This window comes from Leptosomus discolor, chromosome 14 (assembly GCF_034619465.1).
Source record: "Leptosomus discolor isolate bLepDis1 chromosome 14, bLepDis1.hap2, whole genome shotgun sequence".
Taxonomy (NCBI): domain Eukaryota; kingdom Metazoa; phylum Chordata; class Aves; order Leptosomiformes; family Leptosomidae; genus Leptosomus; species Leptosomus discolor.
Window position 1 is genome coordinate 8,261,446 of NC_141404.1, and position 19,257 is coordinate 8,280,702.

The following is a 19,257-nucleotide window of genomic DNA, read 5'->3' on the forward strand; positions in this document are numbered from 1 at the left end:
TGTCAACACATTCTTCAATAACTTTTTCTTTAACACACTTTGTCAAACTTGAGTCTTATAAAAAGCTGTAATAAACCAGTGCCATGATTTTTTTTTCCCTCAAATTCTAATACAAAAAGCTGCCTTTGAAGTTATTCCATTCCTGCCTTCCACAAAAGAAAAACAGATTAAGTTTGAAAATTCCTGGGTAAGGAGCCTAGTATAGCATCTGAGTTAAGTGAAACACAGCTTTTCACCTCAGCCAGGAGGAGAGGTGTACAGTTTGTTACCTCAGGCACAGATTTTCTACATCCAGTGGAGCTAGCCTGCCCGAAAGCCTTTTCCCTGTAGTAATGATTGCCTCAGAGATTAGCCCAGAATGTTAGAAACTGACTCTAGGCTCTGCAGCAGTGGAGTTGGGTGCTTTGTCACTGTACAGTTCTGGTGGCATTTCCCACCTGCCTGATGAAGTCTGTGTTGTGACTGCTGCCCCTGATCAACCCTCACTCTAAGTCATTCTGCTTTCCCTGAGTACATGCCTCCCACAGCTTCCTGTGGGTATTCATTTTGTTGTGCCTGCCTCAGTACTATAAACAGGGAATTCAAGTCATGTGAAGTGCCTTTCAGTTACTTAATATCAAAAAATAGTCTGTGAGCATGTGATGGCAGCAGAGGCAGAGCCCTCACCCTGCCTTTGACGTTCAGGGCTGAGGACACAGCCCTTGCTATGGAACCTTGCATAAATACCCATTATCTCATTTTGAAACATAGACTTTTCAGAAGTGTAACTAACTTACACCTGAGCCACTTTTCTCAAGCATGTTAGGAGCAAGTCAGCCTAGCCTGTATAAACTTCCACTAATTCAGTATCAGAATTAAATCATCTGAAATGCAAAAATCTTCACTCAGGGCAGCTCACACATGGTGGTGCAGCAGCCTCTCTAGAGAAGAGCCCCCTACTGCAGTCAGATATGCTACTATCAGTTCCACAGTGTTAGGAAGCTTCTGCTATAGCAGGTGGGACACTGCCACTGCAGCCCCTGGACATCACGTGTGTCCCTATAAGCAAAACCTTTGTAATTAAAACAGAGCTCTTCAGTTTGTTATTACTCGACCGTGGCCATTAGCATAGTGGTAGCCCACACAACACTTGCAACACTTTCCTCGGGAACACCCGATGTGCTTAAACAAGTACAGCCCTAAGCCATGTCTTTTTTATCATACGGATTCTGGCAAATACCCTTCTTTGTAGCTAGGATTACTAAATCCACTTTCATACTACGTGGTAACAGGCACATTTGTCACATACTTAATAATCCAGCCACAAATTGAAGATTGCAAAAGGAAAAGCAGTTTTATTTAGTTTTCAACAAGTGCCACTAAACATGGAAAACAAGTTGGGTTTTCATGTTTCGCAATGCACATGCTCATAAAAGATTAAGTTTAAATTACATGCAAGAGACTAAATTTCTTCACACTTTACAAAACAGGTCTGAAGCAAATAAAATGATTGTACATGACATTTACATTAGAAAGAGTATGCTAACAGTTGTAGCTTCCATAAGCACCTCCACATTCATCCCCTTAGCCAAAAGCTGCCCCACAATTAGGGCATCTTCTCTGCCTCAGTGCAAGACAGAACAGAATCCCGATTGGAAAGAATACAATGGCACACAAAACACCGAGACAGGTGAAGGTGTCCTCCAACACGCCAACCCTGTAAAAATGGAAAACAGACTTAGTCAAGGACACCCACCACATTTGCCCCCAAGTCACCACTTTGTGATCAGGCAGTCGCTCAAAACCACACCATTTTATATAGCGAGATAGAACACAAAAAGCTTTTGGGTTGGTTCCCCTCCCTGCCCCACCCCCTTAAAAGGCTCTTATTTTCATAGCTTGCAGCAGCAGGTTTTGGATCATACCACCTGAAGAAAAACAGGAAATTTGCAGGTGATCAGACTGTAGATAAGAAGTCTAAAAGGTTTCATTCAAACTAGCTGTTTAGTTCCACACAGCAGCCATTTCTCTATCACTGCAACCCAGGACGGGTACTTGGAACAAACCACAGCCACCACACCTCTGAGCACTGGTGTCAGCTCCAACTACCCGGTAATGCAAGTGAACCGAAGCGCACGCAAGGGTGGCACCTGCTGCACAGCAGGACCACGGCACCCGCCCTCTCAGGAAGCTTTAGCACGAAAGCCTGCACCTCCGCAGCCATGGCTGGTCCTACGGAATCCGAAAGTCACAGCTCTTCTCCTCTATTCTTGCCTCCCACCTCAACTAACCGTGCCAAGTACGTCCACAGGAATAAAGCTCACACATTCAGGACAGACTGTAAGCAAGTATCAAACTTTAGTCCTTGCTAGCCCTTCTTTAGTTCTTCTGTCTTCTAGAACAAAACCTTAGGATCACTGAGGTTTACTCTCATCAAAATAAAAAGCAGCCTGCTTTTAAAATAATTTACTGACTCTTCTGGAATGATACAGTGCAAAACATTTAAGTGTACCAGTGTTGTTCTACTGGGTATTGCACACCAAACAACTCCATTTCTCAGCTTTTTAGGTCTTTCACCACAGGCAGCAGTCACACTTGTGTCATATGCTTTGCGTCTCCACTATTATCCTGGGGTGAACCCTCTCAGTTCAGTCAACCGCGAGGCTCCCACAGTACGTGCGCACTACAGCTCTTTCAGAAAAACATAACCCTTGTTTTCTGAATGTTTTGATCTGATGATTTGGTGCTTTTTCTCAGCTTCTTCCTAAAAGAAAGGTTTGAATGGGCAGAGAGGTGTGTAAGGCTGGTTAAGGGCTTCTGGTAAAACCACCAGCTCGTGTTTTCACTAAGCAAGTTAAAACCATTGCAGACAGCGAGATGCAGGTAGGTTTGTTTCAGTTTATTACTTCAAATCAATACACAGTATGGCAATGCCTGGTCCTGCAGCTGCCAACAGGTTCTCTCAGATGTGCTGGTGTATCTTTCTTGAGAGAGCGCACGTCAGTGGAATTAACAAACATGCGAAAGGTGCACTGGGCATGTAGGGCTCTGACCAATTTAGCAGGATAAAGAGGACTCAAATTCTAACTGTACAGTTACAGTGAAAGAGTACTTCAGAAGTCAGCACTTTGTTATGGAAGGTGCTAATTAAGTAAGCGTACAGAGGACTATGCTAACTACTCACACTCAGACCTCCTAAGTCACCAGAACAGCTCAGAGGTGCAGCACTACTGTCATAAGCCATTTCACCAGTTATTTCTGGTAGCTAGAGAAGTCCAAAGGCCGAACACGTATCACCATTGGGTCAGTATTCCTGTTTCTACTTCCAAAAACGGATGTCCCTGAAGACATAGTAGGAGAACCTACTATTGATGTCGTTTGGCTCCAGCTGAGTCCCAACTGACCCGAATGACCACCCTACATGAGAAATTGTTTCAGCACCATTCTGTGACAGCAGAAATTTAGTCTCTTGACTTCTTCCTGAAATGCTGTACCTAAACATCCCCCAAAATGCAGACAGACAGTAAAGCCTGAGTGTTCAGACTTAGGAAATTTGAGCAGCTGTACTAAATAGTTAAAAATCTGGAGTTTACCAAAACACTTGAACAAGATGTGTCCTCTTAGATTCCCCGGTACAGTGAAAGTCAACAGAAACAGAGCTAAGTGACCTTGAAGTACACGCCACAAGCAAGGTGCCAAGGCCAACAGGTTGTTGTTTCCCTACAGAACAGTCACAGACAACCTACTGCACATGTAAACAGAGCAAAGGAAGATGCAGAGCAAGACCATTTCCTTACTGAAATTGGCTAAAACATTACAACTTGATTAAACTTAAGACCATTTCCCTTCCTCTCAACCACTGCAAGAAGCCAAAGGTTTTTCAGAGTGTTCTTGATAGTCTGCTGCTTACACAACTTGATGTTCAGCTTAAGCTTTCAACATCAGTCCCCTCCTTTGGATGAATTTACTTTATTTCTCTTTACAGAGTTCTTGTGATAGAAGTCAACTTTATATTTGGTATAAAGGTATTGTCAGGGTACGGTTGAACCCAGCGGTAGTTTTACAATTTTGTGTCCTCAAATAACACTCCTTTAAGCAGCAAGTTAAAAGATGTGACTAATGCTCAAGACACCATAAGGGTTCTAGTCTCAGCACACAAGTGTCCCAGAGCTCAGACTTTTATAGCCCGTGCTGTTTGTTGTGGCCGCTCCTACAAACTCAGTGTAACGTCACCCCTCTGTTCCTCAGAAGTCAGGCACGTACGCTACCAGAGCTCCATCTCTCAGTGCAAGCACTCTTTTGCCACAACAATGTAAGGTTACTCTTGAACACTGACATCTGTGTGTCCAGAGGTAAGAACAATGAGAGATCAGCTCTGCAGAAGTGTTCTGCTTTTATGACAAACTCTCCATGACTTCAGATCCTCCCATTTTTCCCAGGGCTGGAACACATTCTGTAGTTCGTTTCAGTGATGTAGGTATGTCCAGTGGGTTTATGAGGATCAGCAAGAAAGGCATCATGTACCCCCACCTGGCGTGCAACCTATTTCTGCCTCTGCAGTGAAAGTGCTGACAAATTACACTATATGCCAGGAGACGAGGAGGAGCCAGGCCATTTCTGCTGCAAAGCTGAAACTCACCCTTGTCTTGGCACATTAGTCACTGACTCACAGCACCTGCCCTGCATCACCTCAGCAAACAGCACTCAGAGAAGCTACAGGCACTAGATTTGCTCAGCCTGGTTAATATTTCTTTTTAGTCTGTGTCTGGTGTTCCACCACAAAGAACTTTAGCCTAGGATTCTCATCAGCCCAGGGGAACGGTGCCTGCTTCCCTTCCACTCTCGCCACAGAGCATTCCCCAGCAAAGTGAAATACTGATGGGGAAAAGTCAGAGGGGGTAGTACTGCTGGGGAAAGAAACATGGAAAGAGTTACAGAAAAATTATGAACAGAACAGCAGTCACTGTCACTACTAGAAAAAAAAAGGTAAACATGACCCAGGGACATATCATGAAGTAAACTTTTCCCATATACTCTGGATTTTTAATGCTTCATCCAGACACTGTGTACAGCTTTGGTCCTCATTTAAAACAAACAAAAAAAACCAACCAAACAAACAAAAAAAGACATGGATTAATGAGAGAGTCAAAGGAAAGAAAAATAGTAAAGAAAATGTAGTTTCCATCAACTTACCCTTGCTACCCAACTTTCAAGTCCTAATCCTAAACCAGTTGTTATACCACTAGTCTGTGTCAGGAAACATCCAAACCTGCTTGCTAGGTCAAGTTCAGAGCACACCAACCCAAGCAGAGATGCTTTCATTAGACTGACTTTTAAAGCAGAGTTGGAGAGCCTTGAATTAACCCTTGTTTTCAGAGATTTCCAACTAGCTGTCCTACCCGAGCATATCGTTGCACATGAGGGAGGGTTACATAGCACAGCTTAAGGCTAACGGGAAGCTTTAGCCTGATTTCTCTGCTGTACCACCTCTTATCTAGGGCATATCTGGACACTAAACATGTAAAATTACATTGCAAGTGACCCTCAAAATTCGACTGCAGTTAATGAATGGAGTCAGTAAACAAGGCTCTCATACCATCAAATTCATTCGCCAGGGAAAAGATGTGCTGCCAGAAGTGCCATCTCCTGGGAAGAATCTGCTGACAGGACTGCAAGCAAAGCGATTCAAAGCTGTTCAGCCAGCCAGCCCGGTTACAGGTAGGGTGCTAGAGAGGACCCTAGCAGTCAGCCAGAACTGGCAAGCCTGGATGCAAAAGCTGAATATGGCAATTTGTACTTGTTGAAATGCATGAAATACTGAGCACCCTGAGACCAAATAAAAACCAACAGCAGAAGCTCAGGAGGTGAGGCCTCTCCTTTCCTTTGCTCCACAAGTTAACCCAGTAACATACTCTATGAACCGAGAGGCTCAGACACAATATAGAGGTTTCTGAGCAATTACAGATTTAAGCAGAGTTCAGTACTGCAGATCCATCCAAGAAACACAAAGTCCCTTTTCCAGGCACTTCAACAACACCAAAACCAACATTACTGTTGGCGACTGTACGTCCTGCCTTGTTTCGTCACTGCACCACTGCCATCTTTTTCATTCACACACACCAAGCATTCCCTCCTGCAGACATTAACTTCATGCTTCATTAGTGTTTTCAAATCTCCTTGTCTCTTAATAATTCCATATTCGGTTCCTGCCCTGGAGTCTACCTTTGTGACAAGTAAGCCCGTGTGTTTAGTTAAGAGTATAAGCAGCCTAATTTTGATCTGACCTTAAAGAATACACACACTAATTAAACATGAGAGAGGGATCAATCAGGGTACTTCTGGTCAGCCTCAAGCAGCTGCAAGCCCAAGCAGAGATGACTGCTGTCTAACCCCTACAATCAACCCTCTTAATCAGCTTGCAAGGTCCAAGTCTATCGGTCAGCAGATGTCCCTGGCACTTTAAATAGAATTTAAGTTCTCTTCCCCTAAACAGAATTATTCAGTAAGTGTTTTATGGTAATGCAAAATTCCAAATTAAAAAAAAAAAAAACAAAATCATTGTCCATATGCAACACCAGACCCAGGGAAAAGGACCAGCAGGGACAGGTGAAGCCACAGGAAGCACTGCTGGGTCAGCCACAGGGGAAGACCAGGGACAGGACAGTCAGGCTGCAGACCAAGTGACACTCCTTTGGACAGCTTACAGACCTCCACCACATACCTGTTACTTCAGAGCCAGTTCTATCACATCTAGAGCAGTGCCATTACTACTACAGCACCAAGTACAAAAACACTTTTTGGCTTCTGTTGGTTTGTGTCATCACTTAATTTTAGATGAACACTTATCCAATCACTGCTTAGCCAATTACTATATTTAGAAGGAGAAAAAAATTTATAATGGAGAATTAATATTTTAGTTTTTGCTTGTGTATCTTACCTGAGCTGCAGAGTAATTAGAGACTCATATTCAAACTGTAGATTCAGTAATGTAACCAAACACAAATTTTGTTCTACAGCGTAAACCACATAAAAGCTGATTAAAACTGCACCACTCCCAATCTAAAAATAAAGTGGAATAGTTTATTTATACTGCAAGCAGCATCTTGGATTTAAGCTATAACTGCAACTGCCAACTCCATAAAGTAAGGTCAATTATTCCCACTGACAAGTATTGAAAAACAAATTACTTGAAAATTTGTCTTAAAATGAAATGAAGTCTTAAAAGACTTCTTGAAAATAAGTATTAAAACATTAATATCTTAAGTCAAATGCTCCAGATAAGAGGGCCAATAGTGAGATATATACAAGCACAGCATCAGTACAATTTAACATGTGCATTTTTATACTTAAGGCTACATCACCACATTTAAATGTGTGCTTATTGGTGTTTCTCATCCCTTACAAATAAAGTCAAAGGGTCACCCCAGGTGATCAGAGACAGTTTGGTTGTAGACAAGCTCTGCAAGACCTGAAAAGAAACTGCCCTTCACTGAAGGGTGTCTCCAGCTGTCTTCTACACAGATACTCCCTCACTGATCAAGCAAGTGGAATTTTCAAATCAGTGTCCCATCTCTCCTGCCACTGAGGTTGGTTGAGTCTTTAACTTTAGATTTCAATGGAAACCAGGGACAAGCACAGACTTCGGAAGCTGTGCACCAAAACTTCAATTTTGAACATGAAAAAAAAACAGATGGCTTTTGTTTACGTCTGTCCTAACTAATGAACAACAGCAGCTAGGTTAAGCGTGTTTAAATGTCACCTGCAAGCAGCAGAAGAAAAAGAATTGACAATTGTATGTGCAACTACTGAGTAAGTGTAGGATGTTTACAATTTTAATTTCCACGGAGAGAGGTGGCAGCTCCTCTATCCTCAGCTTGAAGGCATATTGAATAGTTATTGATCTGCATTCACAGAAAGGAGCCTGAATCTATACATAGCCATTGGCTTGCCCTCCTCAGCACAAGCTGTACATATATGTAAATACAATTATTCTTAAAACTCACCTTCAAGTAAGTCACCACAGTATTTGCAGATTTATCTAAACTTCCTTGTGCTTTAGGCCCCAGTTCCTATCAGAGGGCTGGCTGCAGAGCCAGAGACATTCTGGCAATGGGAACAGCCTGGATCTAGCTGTTGTCTTTCCTGAAGTGCCTACGAATCGCCAGCCTTTTCTAACACAGTCGCACCACTGCTTTAATTCCAGTTCTGAGAACACACTAATTAAGAGACAAGCTTCATGGCTTCACACCAACAGCCCAGCCTCACAAATAAGGCTAAGCATGCCAGCTAAAATTCTCCATAGATGGTGGACATCCAGCCACGATGAACTACACTGAGACCTGGTGTGTTTTCTCCTCACTCATCTATATACACAGACAAATCAGTACCACCTCTGGTTACCAACAAATGAGACCAGTTTCCTCCTCTCACCCAGAACAACTCATTGCTATAAAGAAATCCTAATTATTAGAATACACACACCAAGACAAATGGTGACACTGATTAAAGAGAACAAAAAATGCTATCGGCTCAGGCCCAGTGACAGACTGGGCATTAGGGACCAGATTATCATTTTTATATAGTCCCACTAGGGAATACATTCCTGCTGTATCTTAATTGCATAAAGTCTCATTTATCAGAAAAATGTCTTTTGATTTTTGTCCACAAATCAGTTCAGACCAGTAGAACAAAATCAGAAGTAAAATCAGAAGCAGCAAGAGCTGTGCTGTTCTCACTCAGGACCCTTTTAACAGGCTGACCACCTCCCCTCTTCTGGGCTTCAGCACAGGCTTCCTGCTAAGCAGCTGCATGCCTCTGCTGTTGGGCTGGGGAAAAAAAAGTTACAGCTATCCCAGTCAGTAATTCCAAATGGCAGACTCACAGCATCTGCTCAAGTCTGCTGTATCAAGGCTTTCTTCTTTGCAGTCACGTGCACGAGTCACTGCTGAATTTCATGCCCTAACTGCTCCAGCCACCAAATTACAGCACAGCCGGGACGAACGCCCCAGCCTGCCCGAACAGCACACGTTTACAAAAAGCTGCACAGCGTAGCATAAGGGAGCTACACTGGCTCCCACACAGGCTGACCACCTCTGTGACAAAAAACAGAGTCAGGAGCTGCTGCGCTATTACAGCTATTCCTCTCTAGAGCACTCTTGAAAAGGGATTTCAAAGCTGGCTTCAGTCACAAGATTCAAAAGGATTTCTAGCACGTCAGCCTGCTGTTAGAAACCAAAAATCTGCAGGTTTTCCTTATAATATCAGACATGCTCTCTAATAACTAGGTCTTTTTTTAATTCCTTGCATATTTAACCAGTACATATTATGAAATTATATTAAGAATATTTTCATAAAGTTTAAATATAGTTGCTGTGAGTAACTATAGAAGACCTGAATGGCCTTCTATCAAACCATACACAGCATGTGACTGAAATAACTGAAGTAAAACCAGAAAACTGAAATTTTGAAGAATGATCAAGTCCTAAGTGCAATTTTCCCGGAGTCTATTCTCTCAGCAGACACGCACTTAATTGAAGAAAATAAATTTCAACCAAAACCTGAGAACTTACTACTTCGTCAAGTGAAAAAAAAAACCCAAAACAAACACAAGAACCCACCCACCCCCAAACACGCACACACCCCACAAACAAAAACAGTGGCAGGGAGAAGGCTGTAAGAGATCTGAGAATAAACACAGTTTTAATCAAGCTTGTCTCATCTTCCAGTCCTGGAAGAAGTTTCAGTGTTATAATTTGGGACTCACTATAATACTTTTCAAGCAGATGTTCTAATTGTGAAAAGAGAAAGCTGCCACAATGCTGCAGCGTTATGTCCTTTCTCTCACTCTTTCTTCCAAACAACTGAACACTCATTAAACAGGAAAATAAAAACCCAACAGTGCCCATCACGGGCTCTGCCCCAGATTTTGAGAGAACCAGCTTTTGCAAACATCAGATCAGGAGAATGGTTTCACAATTTGTAAAGGGATCTTTCTTCTGTTAAGTAATAGGAAAGCAAACACTCCTTCGCAGTTTGTTCTACCCAGCAAGGCAAGACAGAGAAAAAGAAAATGAAAGTGACCACAAAGAGAAGCAGCCAGACTGCATTCTCCAAGCTAAAAAGGTAATTACATGGCTGAATCTCTAAAGTTAGTGGCTGTAATGACTCAATCTGTACTTGGGAATATAAAATAGTTTAAAAGCAGGACTTGGCCGATTCTTAGACAGCAACTACAAGCAATAAAGCTGACAATATTCTGCAACTCAGTTTAATTCTCTGTACACCAGGATTGGGAGAAGAACTCTCACTAAGACAACATGACTACAACCACCCAAGACATTGTAATAAAGCAAGGAAGGATGGAACACACATTAGTACTGAAGTCTGTAATTAGAAAGCAACACTGACCAACAAGGAATGAGGATGATCTGGCTAATGGATAACTCTAAGCAAGAGGTACAGCGTGCAAGACAGGAGTCATCCCTCAGATGCAACAATGCTTCAGAGACAGAAAAAAAAAAAACAACAACCTGCAGTTACGTAGCGACCGCAGGCATACTACCTGCTTGTAGAGTGGCTACCTCTGGAGATACTTCGTACTTTTTATGACTTCATACCAGAAATCAAGCCTGAAGACCAACTGTACTGTAGCTAGCTGATCAATCCCAAGATCATTTGGGACTGCAACAAAACACTCCCACCCAAACAGATCAATTCTGCATATTTCTCCTCAACATCACATGGTTCTACGAAGGAAATGGTTTTGTTTCCAGTTAGCAACATTCATATATGCCACAGTGCAAAAGACTGGTTTGTCTTTCTGACGGTAGAAATCCCCTTGATGGGCTTTAGCCACCCTGTTACGTTACTCCACAGCCATAAGCAAGGCTCTTTCCTCATGACCTAAAGCAGATGGACCTCTCCAACCGTCATGCACAGCATCAAATCAGAAGAGTAGCAGGACAACCAAGTTGGCAGTTTAATAACAAAGTTTTTTAAGTACCATTAATAGCTTTTTATGTTTATCAATGCCCTTTCAACAACTTTTCTGTTCAATGTCTTGGCTGCCTGTTACATTTTTTATAAAATAGGTTTCCAGGCCAAGGAAGTAGACTAGAACTATGTTTAAGGTCTTGAGAAGTCAAAGAGGATTATGAGCTCTTTCTCCAGGCAAAGCAGCAGCCAGCATAACCTTCCAGAGCATGAACCCTGACTCTTCAGGTTCCGGGAATATTTCTAATATTATGCTTCCCACACAGCCCCCTTGTCCTTTCTCTTGAAGTACCAGACTATCAGTTCCTTAATTAAGTCAAAAGACAAGCAATCTGAGATTTTTCCCTCCTATCATGACACTATGATGTTTCCTCTAAAGACAATTAGGAAGAAACATAGTGATACTGCAAAGAGGAGTATGGCACACCATTGCTAGGTACAGTCCTTGGGATTCCCCGATCAAGAGGATTTCAGAAGTGCCAAGAAGAGTCCTACATTTAAGCAGTGCTGTATTATGTCTCACAGTTAGCAGTGTGCCATAGTTCTCCTTGCAACTTTTTATCTTTTTTCTTCACAGCCTAAACCAAAACCTGAGGATCTAAGAGTAAACAAAGTTTTTGTGGAGGGTATTTTGCTTTAGGAAAGAGTCCAACGTATAGAGCACTGGGTCTCTCCAGCAGAGCCAGTCTGATGACTTGAAAAAATTATTCAACTGAGGTCACTTAAAAACACCTTACAAAAGACAGCTCATTCTCCCAAATCTGGCTAAAGTTGGATATCATACTTGCAAATAATTGTTTCAAACGTGTCTCCTAGAGCATCCCAGGATAACTTCCAGGAAAAAAAAACCCTAAGAATAGCAGCAAGAGCCTACCAACCTTAAGGTATTGCAAACATCGCTTTCATAGTAAAATGTTTTAAGATTTATTTGGTTTAGGACCAGAAGACCTGTATAAATACACTGCCTGCCCTTCACCAAGCAACACATAATATATTTCCTCTCTTCTGGCTGAGCTAAAGCATAAGCATTCTAATGTAATTACTTGGGTGGCAGGATCTACCCACATCCTCTGAACAGCTCAGCAGTTAACTTTCCCTTGCTGTTTAAAACATACATCTTCTAGATCAATAGCTCTACCTGGTACAGGCTTTTCAACCTTAACTAGTGGCATTTCAGCAGGCACCTGTTTTTATGTAGCACCACAAGATACTTCTTATTTGAATCCACCTCTGAAGGCAAGTACTGACTCTCAGACAACCCCCAATTCTACAAAAACCAAAAGGCATCTGGGGGACAGCCCCTGCCTCTGTGACAATCTCCATCACATCCACCACACTGACACCGGGTATCATCTCCGCTGTTCTAGCAAGTCTGTTTCCTAGACGTTTTGAAATGGATAAGCAAGGGCTCAGACTTGCAGAACATTAAGTGCCTCCTCACAAGACACCACAAAGGTACATACATTTTAACATTTGAGTCGGAGCTGACCAGACACACCAGCATCTGAGCTGCACCAGCAGCAATCTGGCTGCCCTCACCCCTTAGTTAATACCCTGGGATGAGAAGAATTGAGAAGTGCAAAGAGACTACAGCTGACTTGCAGCACTAACAGGGTGCCTCCTTCCCTTTTTCTATGGCTGTTGATCGCTGAGGGGGAAGTTGTTCTTTTGTTGCAACTCCAGCTAAACGCTGACCACTTTTTTTCTGGTTTTCACCGCTTCATCAGATAAACACTTTGAATCAAATCTATTCTCACTGTTCCTCTGCAGTAAAAGGACTTTTAAAGTAAAGAGATCTTTTAAAGCCTTAAGATGCTGATGTTTTCAACCAATACTGCCTGGTTTTAACAGATGTTGGGAATGAGGGGACACATCACAGCAGTGGAAGCCCTTCCACAGGACTGCCAGATAACCAGAAGTGACTATGGTCAAAGTCAGTCAGAAAGTTTAACAATAAAATCATGCTACTTACTATCACCAGGCATAAACACATCAGAAAGGACTTCCTGTCATCCTCTCCCCCCAAAAACTGAACTCACCCTTTACATGTTACTGAGGTGCCTTTTCATAAAAAATACCACTTACAGACCTTCCTCATTCATAAAGAACAGATTCGCATTTATATACAAAGTCTATTACATTAACTATAGCAGTTGTCACGAGCCCGTTAGGACAAGCTCACACTACAAAAATTAAAGCACTCCACTACCGAATTTTAGTGTTTTTTCAATGAATTCAATTCTAATATACACACATAAAGAGAAACTATTGAAAACCAAGGAACTACATGGATACCTGTAATTTAAAAATTAAACACCAAGACTGAGTTTATTTCTCAACTAGAGCACTATTTTACCTGCAGGCAGGACAGCCACCAACTACTACTACAGAAGTGGTGGTAGCAGGCTGCTGAATAATGGTGTATGTGCTTGAATAGTTTGGCTGTGATGTCGGTGGAGGAACAGCATACCCTAAAATAAGAAAAAAAAACCTCCATCACCACATGTAAGGCACAAAGAACAATAATAATTAAAATGTATGGGAATAGAACAAGGGGAAAATAAATAGAAATGTAGTCTTGATTGAGCACTTTAAGAAACTCTATCAGAATCAGAGTTGGAACACACTACTCGGCACATCTAATAGCAAAGCCACTTCATAAACGCAACTATCTAGCACAATTTAACCATCTAAAAGGACACTGAGCTAATAATTAACTTTGAGAACTTGTTTCAATGCTGTTTGAGCACCAGGGGAAAACAGTTTAAACAAATGATCACAGTTTTCACTCTGTATGCTGTGCATCAGATATGTCCTACTCCAGTGGACAAACTATTTGGAACGGAACAAATCTTCCTCTGGTTTTCAGCTTCACTTCCACATACTAAGTTTATAACTGGAGAGAGAGGTAGGAGCGATAAGATGCAAGTATACAGACAAAAAACCACTTTCAGAAAACCCATGTTGTTAGCTAGTGAACGCGTCATTTTAACAACTGTAGTTAGAAAACACAAGCCTTTAACTACTGCATTAACATTATTTTTTTAAAAAAAAAAACCCTGCTTTTTAAAGGGGTGGTTAGAGGTATGCAGTGTAATCATACAGTCAAGGTACACTTCGCCAGGTATAATCCATTTCAAGCTTCTCTCCCAAGGCACAGTTCTCAGATTTTCTTGAATCAAGTTACGCATCTGTGAAGTCCACCAACCTCACTACTTAAAATCAAGCTGAAAATAATCAGTAATATTTGTATTGTAGGAAAATATGCCCCAAGTTATTAGCAGGAAATCAATCTATGACCTCAAGATACGACCTGATACTTGATCACTGGGATCTGTGTCTGCTCTCTACTTTTTTCTAACTTTTTAAGCATTCTCTTAACTCTACATAGCCTTTCCTGAGAGGCTACTTCTTTCTTTGATGGAGGTTAGTATTAATTCAGTTAACAAAAGTACCGCGTCTACTCACCTGCTTAAGTCTCTCCAAGACTACTGAAGTGTATCAGAAAAGACAAACATTAACCAGAGTACACTGAAGCGCATGCAAACAACTCCAAGTTTGGAGGTCTGTTTTACTGCTAGCCCAGCTGTGACTCTTTACCCCTGTTTTGGAGCAGAAAACCCACGCATCTGAGGGACGCATACAAACTCGGTGTTTTGGGGTGGGCGAACACGAACACGACGCAAAACCTCAAAGGCACCTAGGGGAGGAGGGGAAAGGGAGGTGGCGCTTTTAAACACCTGGATCCCCTACGCACCCTCCTCCCGGCGTTGGCTTTAAGCGGTCCAACCGCTTCACCCCGACAGGGAAGACCCACGCGAGAGGCCCCAGAGCTTCCCCCGCTTCTGCCGGGCAGCCCCGCTGCGGCGCAGGCCACGGCCCTTCTCCAGGGCCTGCGGCCCCCAGGGGCACCACCAACGCCGCCCGCGTCCAGCCACCATGGCGGGGGGGGGGGGAAGCCTCCCCAGAGCCGCCCCGCCGTCCCAGGGAAGGGGGGAGCGCGTCTCCAACTCTCCTCCACGCGCCGGGCGCCCCTCGCTCCCCCCACCCCCGCGCCGAGTTGGCGGCCGGCCCTCCCTCCCTCCCTCCCCCGCCGCCTCAGACCCACCTGCGGCGGCCGCGGCGCCCGGGTAGGGGTAGGGCGGGGGCGGCTGGAAGCCGGGCTGCGGGGCGGGGATGGCGCCGTAGTTGCTCTGCCCGTAGTCGTAGCCCGCACCCTGGGCGGCGGGGCTGTAGGCGGGCGGCCGCTCCTGCAGCAGGGGCTTGTTGTCCATGCCGGGGGGCGGCGGCGCCTGCCCGCGGGGCCGAGGAGAGCGGCGCGGCGAGCGCCGGGAGGGCGGAGAGGAAGCGGCGCCCTCGCCTCAGCGCCCAACTTGGCGGGCGCCGCCCCTCCGCCCCGCCCGGGGGCGCCGGAGCTCAGCGGCGGCGCGAGCGCCCCGCCAGCGGCGCCCCGCGCATTCGGGGCCGGGCGCGAGGGACGGGCGGGGGCGGGAGCGCCTGAGCGGCCCCTGGCGCGCGGGCGGCCCCTCCCCGAAGCGCCCCGCACCGCGCGGGCGGCCCCGGCTGCTGCGCTCGCGGCCGGTCACAAGACTGCGCCCCACGTGACGCCGCTCCCCAGCGGCGCGGGGTGACTCGCCGAGAGGCGCAGGGAACCCTCGGCATTAAAGGGGCCGCGCCGCCGCCCGCCGGGGCAGCTCGGCGCACGGAGCGCGGCAGCCGCCGTCCCTTCCCCGCTCTGCCCCCGGTCTTGCGGCCGCAGCGGGGCGTTGAGCGCGCTGCCCTCGCGGCGGGGGTGCGGTGCCCCCGCGCTGCCTGGGTAGCGAGAGCAGCCGCCGGCGGGGCGGGCTGCTGCGGCCGCCTCGAGGCACCGGGCCTGCAGGGTGATGGTGGATGAAGCCGGGGATGGGTTTTCAGCGCGCTCGCTGAGACCCCTTGTAGCATCGCATTCCCTCAGGCGCGCCTCTCCCGACATGCGAGCCCTGGAAATGCAATGCTGGGAACCGGCGGCCTGAACAGGACGGGGACGGGGCTGGTCACCGGCTGGCTCCCAGCCGGGGTCTCAGCCAGTGGCAGCTCGAGCGTCTGCCCTGCCCGGGACGCCCCCGAGGGCGTTAGCAGAAAGAGGGATGCGGGAGGTTGTCAGTTCTGCACGGGTGATAACGCCAAGAGCAGCTCTGAATCACCTAGTAGCCGAATGACTTCAGCTGAGCTCTGGGAAGATGGGAAGACTGCGGGAGTGTCAGTGTGTGTCCGTGTGTGTGTGCGTACATGCTCCGTGTGCCTTGGGTGGGTGCGTTTACATGGAGCCCCCAGTCTGAGGACAAGGCAGAAATCAGCAGGAATAGTGCTGTGTTCTGCAGTGACTTCTGCACACTCTTACAGCCCCACTGGGAAGAGCTGAGCTTGACTGTTAAAAGGAAAAAAACAAGAGGGGTGGTGGCACGGAATGGGAATGCTGTGAAAAGAGGGAAAGTTTTTGAAAAGAGGCTGAGGAAAAAGCAGAAGAAAACTCACATGGTTTGGAGAAATACTGGAGTTAAAAAAACACGAAAGGGAAGAAGAAGAAGAAAGCAAAGGGGGTGCTGCCTTCTGTGCAGCAAACGAAAGGAACGAGTCCAACAGCACTTTCACTGGGCTCAGCTGCTTCTGAAATCCAAGCTCCCGATGGCTGGACAGCTCAGGCCGGATGCTGAACGGATCTTAAATGTCTTTTATCACAGTTAAAACTCTGGCCTTTTCCCTCCACATCTTCATCCCTCAAGCTGTCCGATTCACCAATTCTGTTGTTTCTGAAATAGGCACAGGTTGGTCCTTCCCTACAGCTGCCAACACAGCCCCTGGCGCCATGGCAAACACTGAGTGACTCCATGCCCGAGCCCCATTTCACAGAAGGGGGGTGTGAGGAAACATGGAAAAGGAGAAGACTAAACAATTTGCCTCAAAATCGAACAAATTCTTGAAACAGACAGGGATGCAGCCTACACGACCTGAAATCCAGGCCAATGCCAGCATCATATGATGGTGAGAGGATCCCTGCCCTCTTGCTTTCCGTCTCCTCCCTCCGGTTTGCAGTGCCTGACTCATCTGGAAGCGGCTCGCTCACGGTTTGCAGTGACATTTAAAGACGGCTCCTACTCTGAGGAAAGCTTTTGCTTACTGTAACTGTAGCGGTATAAATATTACATGAGGTTTTTGAAAGAAAAACCTTAAAGCACATATGCAACACAGTACTTCCTCATTCCCTAAAGAAGAAGATACTTCCCTAAAGAAAGATACTTCCCTAAAATGAATGTCAAGTGACAAGGAAAAATCCCCCTTTTAAAGAAGTGAGATTTGGGAAAACGTGGAAGAGCTGTCAGTAGGGAGGCTACCCGTACGAACCACCTCTGTCTGCGTTGGGACAATGGCCACAAAACAGCGAAATAGGGTTTACAATATCTTGACTATGCTTTGAACAGAGCAAAGTCTTTCATAATAACAAGAGATTTATAAAAAGTTCATTTTGGAGTGCTCAAGCCTCGCCTAGGTCAGGGCCACGTCCCAGTCACAAGGGCAGACCTCCCCTAGCTGCATTTTCAACACCAGCCGTGGCTTTGCCATGGTGCACCGCAGGTAGTGTTTAGACAGCTACAATTGTGGGCAAAACTGAGGGAAACCTCCACGGCCGACAAGGGCTGGCAACCTTGACCGAATGAGCCCTGGTTCACTGCAGATAACTCCTTCCTCCTGAGTCACACAGTAACCACAAGACTGAAGGACAGAAGTGGGAAAGGACATCCGGATGTTTTCTCTCTCTTGCAAGGCTTCAGAGGCCCATTCAGGGGAGACCCGGGTGCAGCCTTCACAGGCCACAGACAGGAACTGAGGTTCACAGTAACCCAGTGCCCCAGGATTATACAGCAAATCCACTGTTCAAATTCATGGCGAAATGAAAATCGTTTTGCATCTAGCTGTTTGGTTTTGCAAAACCTTTCTCTTGTTAGCTCCTTACAGAATTGCAACAACAGCAACTGAACACAGCAGGGCTCCACATCGGACACCCAGAGCAAGCAGGAGTTTCCATAAGGCATCAATTCATTCCTAACTTTTACACCAAATTACAGACGTAGCAGAGCCGGCGTACTCGTTAGCTGGGCACAGCCCACAAAAATGTTACGTGCTGCCAGTGTTACGGAGAACGTTCATGTGGTTTCAAATCTAAGGTTCTCCTTAAAATGAGCATGAGAAATCTGTACTGGTTGTAAATGACTTTTATCAAGCAAACTCCTTGCATAACCAATCATTCATGCTGCCATTCTGTAGCATTACAGGACTGTGATTCAAATCCAAAGTGTGAGAAAATCCCAGAAAATGCTCTTTAAATTCTTCTGCAATCCAGTTCCCATGGAAAACAACAGAAATCTTGTTTCCACCTGCTTAAAATGGCAACTGGATTGAATAACTGTCAAATGTATCAGAGTCACAATGGCTACAGATCCTGCAAAACTAATTTCCTAGGATCCAAACAGTACTTGGTCTTTATAAAGATGTTTTACTACAATGATCAAATCATCAAAACACTACTAGGGAGCAAAAATTCTGTGTCAAGGTAGGCCCCAATCTGTGCAAGGGACCAAACCACAGCAGTGTGAGTCAAGTGTCCTTGGGGCTCAGAAGGAAATGACCCAGACAGGATGGTTTTGCCTCACACAGGCATCACGCAGGAGAATTTAATGTGTTCATCAACCCTCTGAACCACAGCCTTCTGCACACCAAAACCATCTGAACCTATAGGCTGCAGAACAGGAGCAAGGCAGACGTATTCTCTTCAGCCAGCAACTAGAAACTCCTCAGGCTAGAGTCACAACGGATCCTCCAGTTCCCTTTGAAAAAGGCCTGAAATGAAAGATGAGGGCTTTTCCACCCTCCTCTACTGCACCTTTGAGGTACACAAAGACCTGAGGTACTTTTTGTTTGCAGGTCTCTTTCGTGTTTGGTTATTTGCATAGAGAGGAATGGAAGTTCTGGCCTACCTCATTAGATTTTCTCACCCGCTTCCGAATGGAGTGCGACGGCAAAACCTGAGATTTATAAGCAAGCACCTTCAAAGGGACGTTATCATTTCACAGCAGGGCAAGTCTCGGTGGTGACCCGCAATACATGTTACGCAGCATTCAGGCGCTGTCCTTCTGGGGAGGACTGCTACTACACTGCTACTACACTGCCACAAGTTGTGACACCAAAGGCCGTCTCCTTCCTTATACCTCCGGAAGACTTTATTCATACATCAACAGTAAATGTAATTTC

The 19,257-nt window shown here is 45.4% G+C and overlaps 1 protein-coding gene across 1 annotated transcript; it reads right to left on the minus strand.

Annotated features, from left to right (window-relative positions):
- Positions 1-1,307: 1,307 nt before the first annotated feature.
- On the minus strand, positions 1,308-15,245 carry BRI3 (brain protein I3). Its single transcript, XM_086473000.1, has 3 exons — positions 15,080-15,245; positions 13,328-13,442; positions 1,308-1,696 (listed from the first exon to the last, which is right to left on the minus strand). The coding sequence occupies exons 1-3, from the start codon at positions 15,243-15,245 to the stop codon at positions 1,564-1,566; spliced, it is 414 nt and encodes a 137-aa protein (XP_086329126.1). The 3' UTR covers positions 1,308-1,563.
- Between the last annotated feature and the right edge of the window lie 4,012 nt (positions 15,246-19,257).

Excerpts from the sequence above, each read along its gene's own strand:
- BRI3 (XM_086473000.1), bottom strand. The coding sequence starts at position 15,245 with ATGGACAACAAGCCCCTGCTGCAGGAGCGGCCGCCCGCCTACAGCCCC. Across the intron at positions 13,443-15,079 it reads GGGCGCCGCGGCCGCCGCAG|GGTATGCTGTTCCTCCACCG; the intron begins GTGGGTCTGAGG and ends TTCTTATTTTAG. Across the intron at positions 1,697-13,327 it reads GGTGGCTGTCCTGCCTGCAG|GGTTGGCGTGTTGGAGGACA; the intron begins GTAAAATAGTGC and ends CCATTTTTACAG.